This window comes from Rhinopithecus bieti, unplaced genomic scaffold, assembly GCF_001698545.2.
Source record: "Rhinopithecus bieti isolate Rb0 unplaced genomic scaffold, ASM169854v2 scaffold_34319, whole genome shotgun sequence".
Taxonomy (NCBI): Eukaryota; Metazoa; Chordata; class Mammalia; order Primates; family Cercopithecidae; genus Rhinopithecus; species Rhinopithecus bieti.
Genome location: NW_016814429.1, coordinates 147,589 through 159,449, shown reverse-complemented (window position 1 = coordinate 159,449; position 11,861 = coordinate 147,589). Strand labels below are relative to the sequence as shown.

The 11,861-nt window shown below is 41.2% G+C and overlaps 1 protein-coding gene across 2 annotated transcripts in view; it reads right to left on the bottom strand.

The window, feature by feature from the left end:
- Positions 1-4,016: 4,016 nt before the first annotated feature.
- The window catches only part of VSIG1 (V-set and immunoglobulin domain containing 1), a 40,670-nt gene continuing 32,825 nt past the window's right edge, over positions 4,017-11,861 (bottom strand). The window contains exons 4-7 of one of the 2 annotated variants that reach the window (XM_017850280.1): positions 10,339-10,494; positions 9,811-9,930; positions 6,974-7,115; positions 4,017-6,148 (exon numbers count right to left, since the gene is read on the bottom strand). In XM_017850280.1, coding sequence (XP_017705769.1) covers positions 5,821-6,148; positions 6,974-7,115; positions 9,811-9,930; positions 10,339-10,494 — 746 coding nt within the window. In that variant the 3' untranslated portion in view covers positions 4,017-5,820. The remainder of the gene's footprint in view (positions 6,149-6,973; positions 7,116-9,810; positions 9,931-10,338; positions 10,495-11,861) is intronic. The other variant, XM_017850282.1, reaches the window with a different exon arrangement.

Below are 11,861 nucleotides of genomic sequence, written 5' to 3'. Positions count from 1 at the left end.
GAGAATCTACAATTTCAGTGAGGTTTTGTGAACCTCAAAGTAAATCTGTGTTTTTCTTCATAATCTTTGACTTAACATTTAACTGTATGACACTAGTGTTTGATTCCCCAATTTCTCAGCTATACCAATTACAATGAATTCCTTAGATAGCTGTGTCTGCTGCTTTCAGCTCCCATATTCTGTTACACTACAAGGCCTCCAAATCAATCTGTTGGCAAGTCCGATAACAGTATAAAGATTCTTTGTGGTTTACGGCTCCAGCTTCACAGTTCTATTGACTGCCTAAAATTGAAAGCAGAAATTTGTAATGTGAATTTCTCTGGGAAGAGGATTTATAGCTTTCATCAAATTCTCAAGGGCATCTGTGATTCCCCCAAAAGGTTAAAAATCCCTGGTTGAGAGAAAAAAGAATACTGAATCAGTTGTCAGGGAGACCTCATTTCTACAACTATAGTTCTACCACAGTTTTTTAATTTATAAGTTTTTACATCTATTCTCCCTGTAGTCTTTAAGAAGGCAGAAATCATCTCCATTTTACAGCTGAGAAAACACCCAGAGCTAGAGAAACAGCCAGTACCAAAATCTAGCTTTCCTGGATTCTAATTCATTTTCTTTTCTGCCTCTATTCAAAAACAGTGGACCAAATGAAAGGTACTCTGGCATTTTGAAAATAACCAGTTAGTTGTAACACCTATCCTGGTGCTTTTCTTTAATTTGGCTGTGACATAGTAAGAAATACGTATTTGGTCTCAGCCCCCAGTACCTGAAACAGAGCTCCTAAAACCCCTGACAGTTCCTGAGTGATAGGAGTGTCTTACATAGAGCTCCTAAACCCCTTGGGATTTCCTGGGTGCTAGGCGTGCCTTTTGTTCTAATGATGCAACTCTTGGTGGGCTCCTGGATAGCTTTAGAATGGGAGCTATTAGTGACCAAGCCATGATTAGAGGATTAGAACTTTCAGCCCCATCCTCCAGGGAGGGAAGAGGGGCTGGAGATTGAGTTAACAGTTGATCATGCCTATGTAATGAAGCCTCCATAAAAATTCCTAAACTACAGGGTTTGGTGAGCATCTAGGTTGGTGACACACCTACATGCCAGAAGAGTGGTGCACCCCAACTTCATGGGAACAGAAGCTCCTATGTTGAGGACTCTTCTGGACCTCACCCTATGTACCTCTTCAGCTGGCCATTCATCTGTATCCTTTATAATAAACTGGTAAACAAGAGCGTTTCCTTGAGTTCTATGAGCCATTACAGCAAATTATCAAACTTAAGGTTGTGGGAACCCCCAATTTATACCCAAGTCAAACAGAAGTGTGGGTACCCTGGGCACCCAATACTTGTGATGTGTCTGAAGTTGGGGGCAGTCTTGTCAGACCCAACCCTGGGTAGTGTCAGAATTGAATTAAATTGTAGGACACCCAGTTGGTGTCTGCAGAGAATTGGAAAATTACTTGGCGTGGAAACCCCACACATTTGCTTTCTGAAGTGTTGTGAGTGGTGGAACAGTTTTTCTTTATTGGTACATCTTTCTATCGTTTCCTGGAGCCCTCATTATCATCTCTGAATTATTTGTTTTGTTTTTAAACCAAAGTTTCAAAGACAAGTGGGAGTATTGAGTCTTTATCGATTTGTTTAAACCTTTTATGAGGCCCACTGATGTGTTTTCCAGCAAGTAGACATTGTAAAACAACCTTTTATTACTAAAGCTTGCGTTTGTTTCACTGAAATTAGTAGTTTGGTGCAGTTGAAAGAGCATTGCACTGAAATCCAAATGATGTGAATCTAGTTTTGACTTTGTGTAATCTCAGGCAGATTATTTTACTTCTCTGCACTCAGGGATTCTCCTCTAGGGGCTGGGTAGCAATATATAAGAGAGACGGAGTCTCGCTCTGTCACCCAGGCTGGAGTGCAGTGGCCGGATCTCAGGTTCTCAGCTCACTGCAAGCTCCGCCTCCCGGGTTTACGCCATTCTCCTGCCTCAGCCTCCAAGTAGCTGGGACTACAGGCCCCCGCCACCTCGCCCAGCTAGTTTTTTGTATTTTTTAGTAGAGACGGGGTTTCACCATGTTAGCCAGGATGGTCTCGATCTCCTGACCTCGTGATCCGCCCGTCTCGGCCTCCCAAAGTGCTGGGATTACAGGCTTGAGCCACCGCGCCCGGCCGAACCAGCTTTTTAAAAGTACATTTACCCCTTCCTATCTCCCCCACCAAGAATTTATTGTACATCATCTCCAACCTCATCATTGTTAGGAGTGGCCCACTGTGTGTGTTATAACTCAGGTGTGCTGGGGTTGAAAAAGTTTGAATACTATTTATTTCAGAGTGCTCTTCTAGCTCTGATCAAACCTGAGTTGCCCAGAGCAGCTTGAATGGGTGGTAAACCACCTGGTTTGATTTGAGAGGGGCTGAGAAGTTTCCTTTTTTCAGAAACATCTCTTCTCTGGATTGTTTAGACTCTTCGGATTAAGGATTATCTGTGCTGGAGTCCTCTTTAAAAGGTAAATACTCCCAAGAAGACTCTCATTTATCAACCTAATGAGATCACTGAATGATGAAAGATCATGTTCACTGGACAAGAACGGGTTACAGAACAGCTACTTTAGGTCCTGCACAATGAGTCCTGCCCGAGAGAGGAAGAACTAAGCGGGTCACTGAACTAGTAGGAGCATAAGAATCCTGGGCGTTTGGAAAATAAAGTGCCACAAGGCCAGAAATGGCACTGAAAGGAGAGATCCAAAGGTACAAATTCAGATTAATCTCATGTGCTTCCTAACGTTGCCCATGTAGGGTTTCTGCCTGGGCAACATGTACTCCATGTTTTAAATCCAGATTTTTCTATTTATTCCTGTCAAATTCATTTTGTTGACTTCAACTCCACTTTTGAGCTATCAATATCATTCTGAATTGTGATTCTGTCTTATAGCCTAGTGGCCATTCCCCCTAGGAGCAAGTCATCCACAAATTTATTAAGGGTACTTCGTGTGTTTTGATCTAAGTAACTGGTTCTCCATCTTGGATTCAGGGAGTCTGTAACTCACCCAAAACTATATGTGACACTTTGTGTGTATAAGCATTTTTCAGTGGAGATGGGTTTAGAGTTTTCAGCAGATTCCCAAGGTGATCCATGACCTCAGAAAAAGGTTACAAGCCACTGATTCAACTATTCATCAGTATTTTGAACAGAACAGTGCTAATAAGGACAGAGCTCTATAAGACTACCAGTAGTGCTTTCTTTCCTGGACTGCACTGATCTATCAAAAATTTTGGGGTGTAATTGTTGACTATTATGTGTCAGTCTCTTGTGATTTGCCTCTATAATAAAAATGGAAAGGAAAAGTGAGTTCCAGCTACTTGGATATTCTGGTAATTGAGATGTTTACACTGCTGTTTACTTTTTAATCTCTAAATATTAGGTCATTCTTAAGACCTTCATCATTTTGCTTCTTGCGTCCATCAGACACAATGTATATCATACTTTCATATTTAGTATGAATGAAATTATAGATGTGTCAGAAATCCCTGACATTTTCTGAAAATTGACACATCGAAGAAAATGCAGAAATAAACGCTTGCTATCTCTTCTCTTCATGGCTCTAGATAAGTGTAATGTTAATTTCCATTTTAACTCTCCTTAAAACCTACAGAGACTCTATCTCAATCTGTGTATGGTTATGATCCATATAGAAAGGAGTTTGCAGTTTAAGAAAATCTTTTACATGAAAATCTGAAAGTGATAAATGAGAAACTCACTACTTCGTTTAAAAAGGATTCACCTTAGAAGGAAGTGAGACACAAAAAAGTACATACTGTATCATCCCATATGTATGAGGGCCAAGAAAAGGCAAAGTTAATCTCTAGTGATGGAAAACAATGAGTGATTTCCTAGGTCCAGGGCAATGGTGGATTTGCACAAAGGGGCATGAAGGAACATTTTGGGCTGATGGAAATGTTTTCTCTCTAGATGGGTGTGGTGGTTTCATGGGTATGTACTCTGTCAAAACTCATCAAATTGTGCACTTTAAATGTCTGGTTTATTATACATAAATGCTATGTCAGGAAAGTTGTTTATAAAAGGACTAGCCTTAGAAGTCATTAAAATGGGACATTATGAGTATTATTTATTGAGCCTTAAAGTAAGATTTAAATATGATTAATTTCACAAGTGAAAAGGTAAGTCTACCTGTAAGTTTCTTCAAGGCAAGATGTGGGTGAAATATGATCGTGAGAAAGCTTTTTAACAGGGGAAGAAGAAGTGATATCAGTGCATTTTAGTAATATTTAGCATTCATATAAGATTGGTATCGCTTTATTAATGTGGTATGTACCGGCATTAAAACAGGTTATTTAAATAATTAGTTGAAATTATCTAAAATAGATCTTAAGTGTTCATTTAGAACACTTCTCTGGTCTGCCTTTCAAAGTAGATAACATCAGACACAGTGATAACATAATAACTCATTCAAAACTAAATTGTACATCACTTGTGATATCAACATTTTGTATTCACTGAAGGAAATTATATTTGAAAATGTTTGCCTGTACATTATTTGACAAAGTTGTGGGGATTTTTTGTTTTTTGTTTGCTTGTTTTCTGTTTTTGTTTTTGTTTTTGAGATGGAGTCTCACTCTGTTGCCCAGGCTGGAGTGTAGTGGTGCAATCTCGGCTCACTGCAACCTCCGCTTCCTGGGTTTAAGTGATTCTCCTGCCTCAGCCTCCCAAGTAGCTGGGATTACAGGCATGCACCACCACACCCAGCTAATTTTTGTATTTTTAGTAGAGACGGGGGTTTCACCATGTTGGTCAGGCTGGTCTCGAACTCCTGACCTCAGGTGATCCAGCTGCCTCGGCCTCCCAAAGTGCTAGGATTACAGGCGTGCAATTGTGTTATTTTTTAAATTTGCTGTGCTCAGATATTGGAAACCAGGGTGACTTCTTGGGAAATCTAATATGAGGAATGAAGCATTAATTATAAGACCTGATTTTAAATGCTATATACCAATTAATATATACCCTTTACATATTCTCTATTGTATTTGGAGAAAATTTTTCAATCTATGAGATAATGCTGATGAATTATTTTCTTAGTGGTCAATATAAAAATGAATGGGAAACTATTCCTAGAAATAATATTGAATGTAATTGATGCCACCTTGTCATATGTGCACGTGGAACATAAGAGTAGCTAAAAAGAGGCTGGGCGCAGTGGCTCACGCCTGTAATCCCAGCACTTTGGGAGGCCAAGGTGGGTGGATCATGAGGTCAGGAGATGGAGACCATCCTGGCTAACACGGTCAAACCCCGTCTCTACTAAAAATACAAAAAATTAGCCGGGCATGGTGGCACGTGCCTGTCGTCCCAGCTACTCAGGAGGCTCAGGCAGGAGAATCACTTGAACCCGGGAGGCAGAGGTTGCAGTGAGCCGAGATCGCGCCACTACCATCATAGCCTGGGTGATGGAGCAAGACTCTGTCTAAGAAAAAAGAAAAAAAAGCATAACTAAAAAGAGAGAAATAATATTTTCTGAAATAACAGGTACTGTTGCAAAACTCAACTAAGTTAGAAATCACTTGCCTTGTCAATTGTTATGCTTACATGTTAGTAAAATTGTTAGTATTCTGTATTGGTAATGCAGGAACCCTTGCACTGATTTAGTTGTTATCTTGGCGTGTTTATTCTGGATTCATAGTAGGAATGAGCACCTTGTTAGAAGAAGGTTGGTCAAAATGGAGGGAGGAGGTGGAGGTTGGTTAGGTTATTTGAATTCCAAATGGCACTAATGGGTTCCTTAATGATTAATGCTGTACTTAGGCCACCAGCCTATGCCTTAACCACTCCCTTTTCATCTTCACTTAAGGGCTCAACTGCAACCCCAGGCTCTGACTCTGGCTCTGGCTCTGGCTCCAATTCCGACTGCGTTTCTGGCTCTAGCTCCAGCTTGATGTCAAGATCAGGCACTGCCATAGGCTCTGATCCTGGGACAGGCTCTGGGGCAGGCTCCTGAGTAGGCTTTGGTTCATAGTCTGGTTCTTGGATGTTATTAGGGCCAGTCTCATGAATGGAAGGTGGTAGAGTTACTTCTAGATGGGTAGCGTCTTCTGTTGGCATTGCTTCGCTTTCTCCCCTGGGGTTTATCTTTGTCATTGGCCTGCAAGAAAGAAGGCCCAGAAAAGAACAAGTCAGGGAGATGCTAACTTTGAAATTACATGTGAAACCATATGCGCTGTAGGTTCAATGACCATAGGTCCCAGACTTCAGGAAATCTGTTATTTCTGATATTCTGACTTATTGTCAGGCCATATGTTATTTTGAATTCAGAAAGGTTAGGTCTCAACAATATAATGAAAGTTTAAGAAAGACCAGTGTTTAAAGGTGGGAAAACTGATGTCAGAATGAAAGAGTCTAAGCATCTAATAAGGTCTTTAAGGTCCAAATCCATAGCTCTGATGCATCTCTGTTTCCCACTCCATCTAATACAATACTTGGCACCTGGTTGACACCCAATATATAGTTGTAGAAGCAAGGAGATGAAAAAAATGAATGAGTGTGATACACACTAGGGAAGAGATAGAGTGATTAAGAGCATGGACTGTGGGCTGGGCCACATTCTAACTTCTGTGTTCCCAGGGCACTTTTGTCCTTGTTCCATAAAAAAAAATTAAAATTATATTTTATGACTATGTTGGTTTAAAGACAAGAATGTTAATATTATATATGAAAACATTTTCTTGGACCTAAAATGGTTGTTGTGATGGCTAAATGAGTTGATGTACATAAAGTGCTTAGAACAGAGCCTGGCACACAGCCCTCAATAAATAGCAGCCATCATCATTCTTTTTCAAATTCAGTGAGAGTAAACAGAAAGATACCTCTGATATCTTATGCTCAAAGGAGTGCTTAGGAATTGATGACTGAAAGAGCCATGCCTGAGAAATGTTTGTATTCAAGTAAAGACAACAGAATGAGAGCTTACTCAAGTTCCGCGATGGTCTTAGAATTTCTTTCTTTTGCCTTTGCTTTTGCCTTATTCCTTGCGAAGCACACAACAGAGATGATGATGGCGGCACCTACCAGGCTACCGATCAAGGCCCCAACAATGATTCCAACTTCTGGATCTGAAGGACACAAGCAGCTGGTTAATAAAGTGGAATATATTGTCATTTTATAATGTGTGTTTGTGACTAGTGGGGAATATCAGGGCCATTCAAGTAGTGGGAAAATGACTTGTATAGGCTAGGGAAATGGAAACCCCAAGAACTGTGTCATTTGGACTCACAGTGGGAGAAGACTATTGACATTTATGCACATAAAGAATACAATGTGACCAACTTGGAGGAGGTGGGGTTGCTTTTGAAATGGGATTTAGAGAAAAGAGTCTTGAGACACCATGGAGTTGTGATCTGGTCACTAGAGATAAGCCTCTGTTACAGGCAGGGACATTTCACTAGGCTTTCCCAGAGCACAGGTGAAATGGGTCCCTAAAAACCTCCCCCACGGCATCCATGCTTACCAAGGAACCTCATGTACTCTGGTCACTGGGAAGTGATATGCCCATTTTGATAAATAGGCATCTGGTTTATTGTCTCAGTCTATGGACAAACTTAATGAGTGTGACACTATCCAGCTGAGCGCCAGACCTTCAAGCCCTAAGGTGTTGTCTCTGGAAGACCACATCTGAGTTATAAGCCAACGCATCCCCATCTGCCTCCCCTCACGCAAGGATGGACATCTTATATTTTGAGCTACCTGATAATAATTCCTTTAACTTTTTATGATTAAGAGCATATATGTGAATAGTTTAAAAAGTCAAATAGTTCTACTACATGTCTCACAGAAACAGCAGTTCCCTGCCCGACTCCTTCCCATTTCTGAGTCCCATTCACAAAAGGCAACCACTCTTAACTCTTTTAAGAGTCTTCTTATTCCCATGTTTTTATTATCCTTGTTCTGATATGTCCTACTATTTTTCCATTTCCATCATTTTCTTTCAACTTTATACCCTAGAAGTTGGAGATTGAGCTCTTTTACACCACTCCGCTCACACCCACCACGTTCTTCCAAAATAGTTCTATCACAAGTTTTAGTTAAATCCAAGTTTGCCGTAGTATGACTATGTAAATATCGTTCACAGCTGAGGAACACAGTATGCTATGATTCTTTCTTGTACAACATTTACAAAAATTTTCCCGGAGGTTAATAATTGCCTCATTTGGGGATTAATAAGTGCATTATCACTCATCCCAAAATTTCCAACAAAACCATTAAACTTCTCTCAATTGATTCAAACATATCAGATGATATATCCGTTTCTTGTGATTTTTCCCTCAGAGACATGCCATGTGAAGCCCTCCATTCTCTTCCCCCATCATGACCTGGTTGCCCTTCTAAGCCTGCTGCTCTACCGTCATCCTTCAACTTTCCCATTTTATAGATAAAAAGGCTTTGCAAGTTCCTTCAAGATCCTGCTCAAATAGCACTTGGTTGGTAAAGCCATCCCGGTTCTATAAGCATAGTTGTTCCTCCCTTGGTGCTCTATCGACCCTGTTCAGACTTCTATTATAGGATTTAGCACATTTAAGTTGTCTGTGTTTGTCCCTCTAGCTGAACTGTGAGCTCCTTTATCTCTGTATCTCTATCACCTAGGACAGTCCCTGGCACACAGTAGATATTCAGTAACTATTTGAGGAAGGAAGGAGGAAAGAAGGGATGTGGGAGGGAGAGAGGAAGGCAGTGCTGGACATCATTGGAAAAAAGACTAGAAAGGAAGCAATGCTCAAGTCCAAATCCTACATATCTCACATCTGTAGTACGATTGTACCTCTGAGAAGGCAAAAAGAGATTGAGGGAATTCTAAAGAAAGATAACAGAAATGAAACAGGGAAAATAGCTGAAAGTGATATGAGAATGAAGGAGCAAAATTCAGGAGAAATAAAAGGAAGGAAGTTCAGCTGCATAGGAAAAGCAATAACCCACTGGAACTTGCCATGCCTGGATATGGCATATATTAAAACCACAAGTTCAAAGTAAGTTTGAAAAAAAAACAAGACCCTGAGTGTTATTAAGTGATCCTTGAGATGTTTGGTGAGATATTCCTTATGAGAGGTTGCCCCTGGGTCAGCTCAATTGGACAATTCCAGGAGTCTTAAATCTTATGCTCAGAGAGTGATAAGCACCTTTGAATAGGAAAATTGAGGTTTAGAGGCATACTGGCTCCGCCAGTTACTAACTGGATGACCTTGGGCAAGTCATTTACTTCCCTGAGCTTCAGTGTTCTTTTCAGCAAAATGAGGCCGACAATAGTGCACCTCCCTAGATAGGGGTGGTTGGGAGGAAAGAGTGAGATAATACTCAGCATAATTCGTGCTCCACAAATAGTAGCTACCGTGATTGTGGGTACAAGTGTTATTATTATAATACTATTATTATTAGTGGCAGATCTTTGCAAGGTATATGTTTGTCAGAGCTACAGTGTCACCTGGATTTACCAACAGCATCACAAAGAGAAATTCAGCCTGCTGCTATCAGAAAGCCTGCTGTTTTATTATTGAATAGTAATACCTACCTTCTAGCAATTTTGTGAAGCTTAAACAAATTGCTTTCTGTAAAGGATTTAGGCCAGCATATGGCATATATTATTATGTGAGCATTAGATATTAGGATGGTCATTCATCATATCAGCCTATATATAAAGCACACAAATCTCCAGAGAAGCAGGAAGCACTAACCAGGGATCCTAACTAATTTATTTGGCTGACAGGCCCAGACTACTAGATTTAAAGAGAAACTGTTAAAGTTGTATGGTAAACTCACATGAAGAAGTGAGATCGATTTCGCAGGAACTATTGCCAAGCCTGTTGATGGCAGTACACTGATAATAACCTTGTTCAAAATTTGTCAGATTTCCAATGACCAAAATCCCGGTGGTTGGGTCTGTTGAAACCAGGAAATAGACTTTTGAGATCTCTTCTGTGCATACAGATAACATCAGTGTAACAGATCATTCAATGTCCACCCACTCCCCCATATTGGCCTCTCTTTCTTGAGATGTTCAGGATTCAACCAGGCCCCTCAGGACTGTTCCAGTGCTAACTCACCTGGGACCATGCCTATTCCCTACATACTCACCATCTCTGAGCTGGCTTTTAGAATTTGGGGAGTAGACCAGAACACAGTCATCATATTGGGAGACAGACATTCTTTTTACATTACCCGCCCCCCACCCACCACCGAGAAAACAAGAAGATTGAACTGTAAGGTCAAGCAGCCAACCACACACTCCCGCTGTCATCCAACCACAGACACCAGGCCTTTCCAGGGTCGACTGTAGGTTACACTTACTGAAGTTTTCTTTCACTGGCACGATGTCTCTTCCCTCAAGTTTATACCAGTAGTACACAGGGGAAGGTGTTCCAAGCGCAGAGAGACAGGAAAGGGAAATAGTGTGGCCAGTTTCTGGTCTTCCTTGAATGCTACAAAGGGGCTTAGAAGGTTTCACTGTAAGGGAATGACAAAGAATAAAAATTCTTTAGGATGAATGGCAGTCTGTGACAATTGCAGTCACTTCCTCACTTTCATTTTGAAGAATATGTGTGTTTATTTATTTTTTAAAAAATCTCTTGGCTGGGCGCAGTGGCTTATGCCTGTAATCCCAGCAATTTGGAAGGCCAAGGCGGGCGGATCACTTGAGGTCAGGAGTTCGAGACCAGCCTGGCCAATATGGTGAAACATCGTCTGTACTAAAAATACAAAAATTAGCCGGGCATGGTGGTGGGCGCCTGTAATCCCAGCTACTTGGGAGGCAGAGGCAGTAGAATCACTTGAATCTGGAAGGCGGAGGTTGCAGTAAGCAAAGATGACGCCACTGCACTCCAGCCTGGGCGACAAAGTGAGACTGGATCTCCACCAAAAAAATAAAATAAAATAAATAAATGAATCTATTAAAATGTATTTTGGCAGTTTTCTGCTTGCACCACCAGGTGGGAGTAGAGCACTTCAGGTGCAGGGCCCTTCTAGTCAGGAGGCCATTAAGATTCAAATAGTGACTCCTCTGTCTGCCTCCTCCCCAGATTTATAACCATGAATTTCCGCATTGTGTCTTAAAATATGCCTTTATTAAAACAGCCAAATATAAGCAAATACTAAATGACTAGGAACATAGTTTATGCTTTAAAAGCACAGTTTTAAAGGAAAATAGAACCCTTAAATACTCTGAGATAGCCTATTATTCCTTTTAAAACATTTTAATGCTGTGTTTCTCTTTCCTCTTATGATTATTTTCTTTTTTTTTTTTTTTTGCATTTATACATCTGTGGGTGACACAAAATAGTTGAAAGGTTTGAATTTGCCTGTGTGCATCATCAGTAGGGGAAGCCCATTTTGGGGGTGCATGCTACCCAGCACTCAAATATTTATTCATCCCTCACTCGGCAAGCACCCATGCCTTCTGTGGGCCCGGCACGGGACTAGAGGCACCAGGAATTCAAAAATAACTTTGACACAGTTCTAAAGTGGGGTGGGAGAGGGATGAGAGATGACTTTAGAGAGGGGAAGAGGCCTCCAAGACCACAGCAGGAGAAGCAGGTTTTAGGGAAAGGGGTGACAAGGAGGAAGGGGTACTAATGAGGTCAGTTTGGGACATAGAGTTGTAGCTGCTTATGAAAACACGTCCTGTAATCCCAGCACTTTGGGAGGCCGAGACGGGCGGATCACAAGGTCAGGAGATCGAGACCATCCTGGCTAACCCGGTGAAACCCCGTCTCTACTAAAAAATGCAAAAAACTAGCCGGGTGAGGTGGCGGGGGCCTGTAGTCCCAGCTACTCAGGAGGCTGAGGCAGGAGAATGGCATGAACCCGAAAAGCAG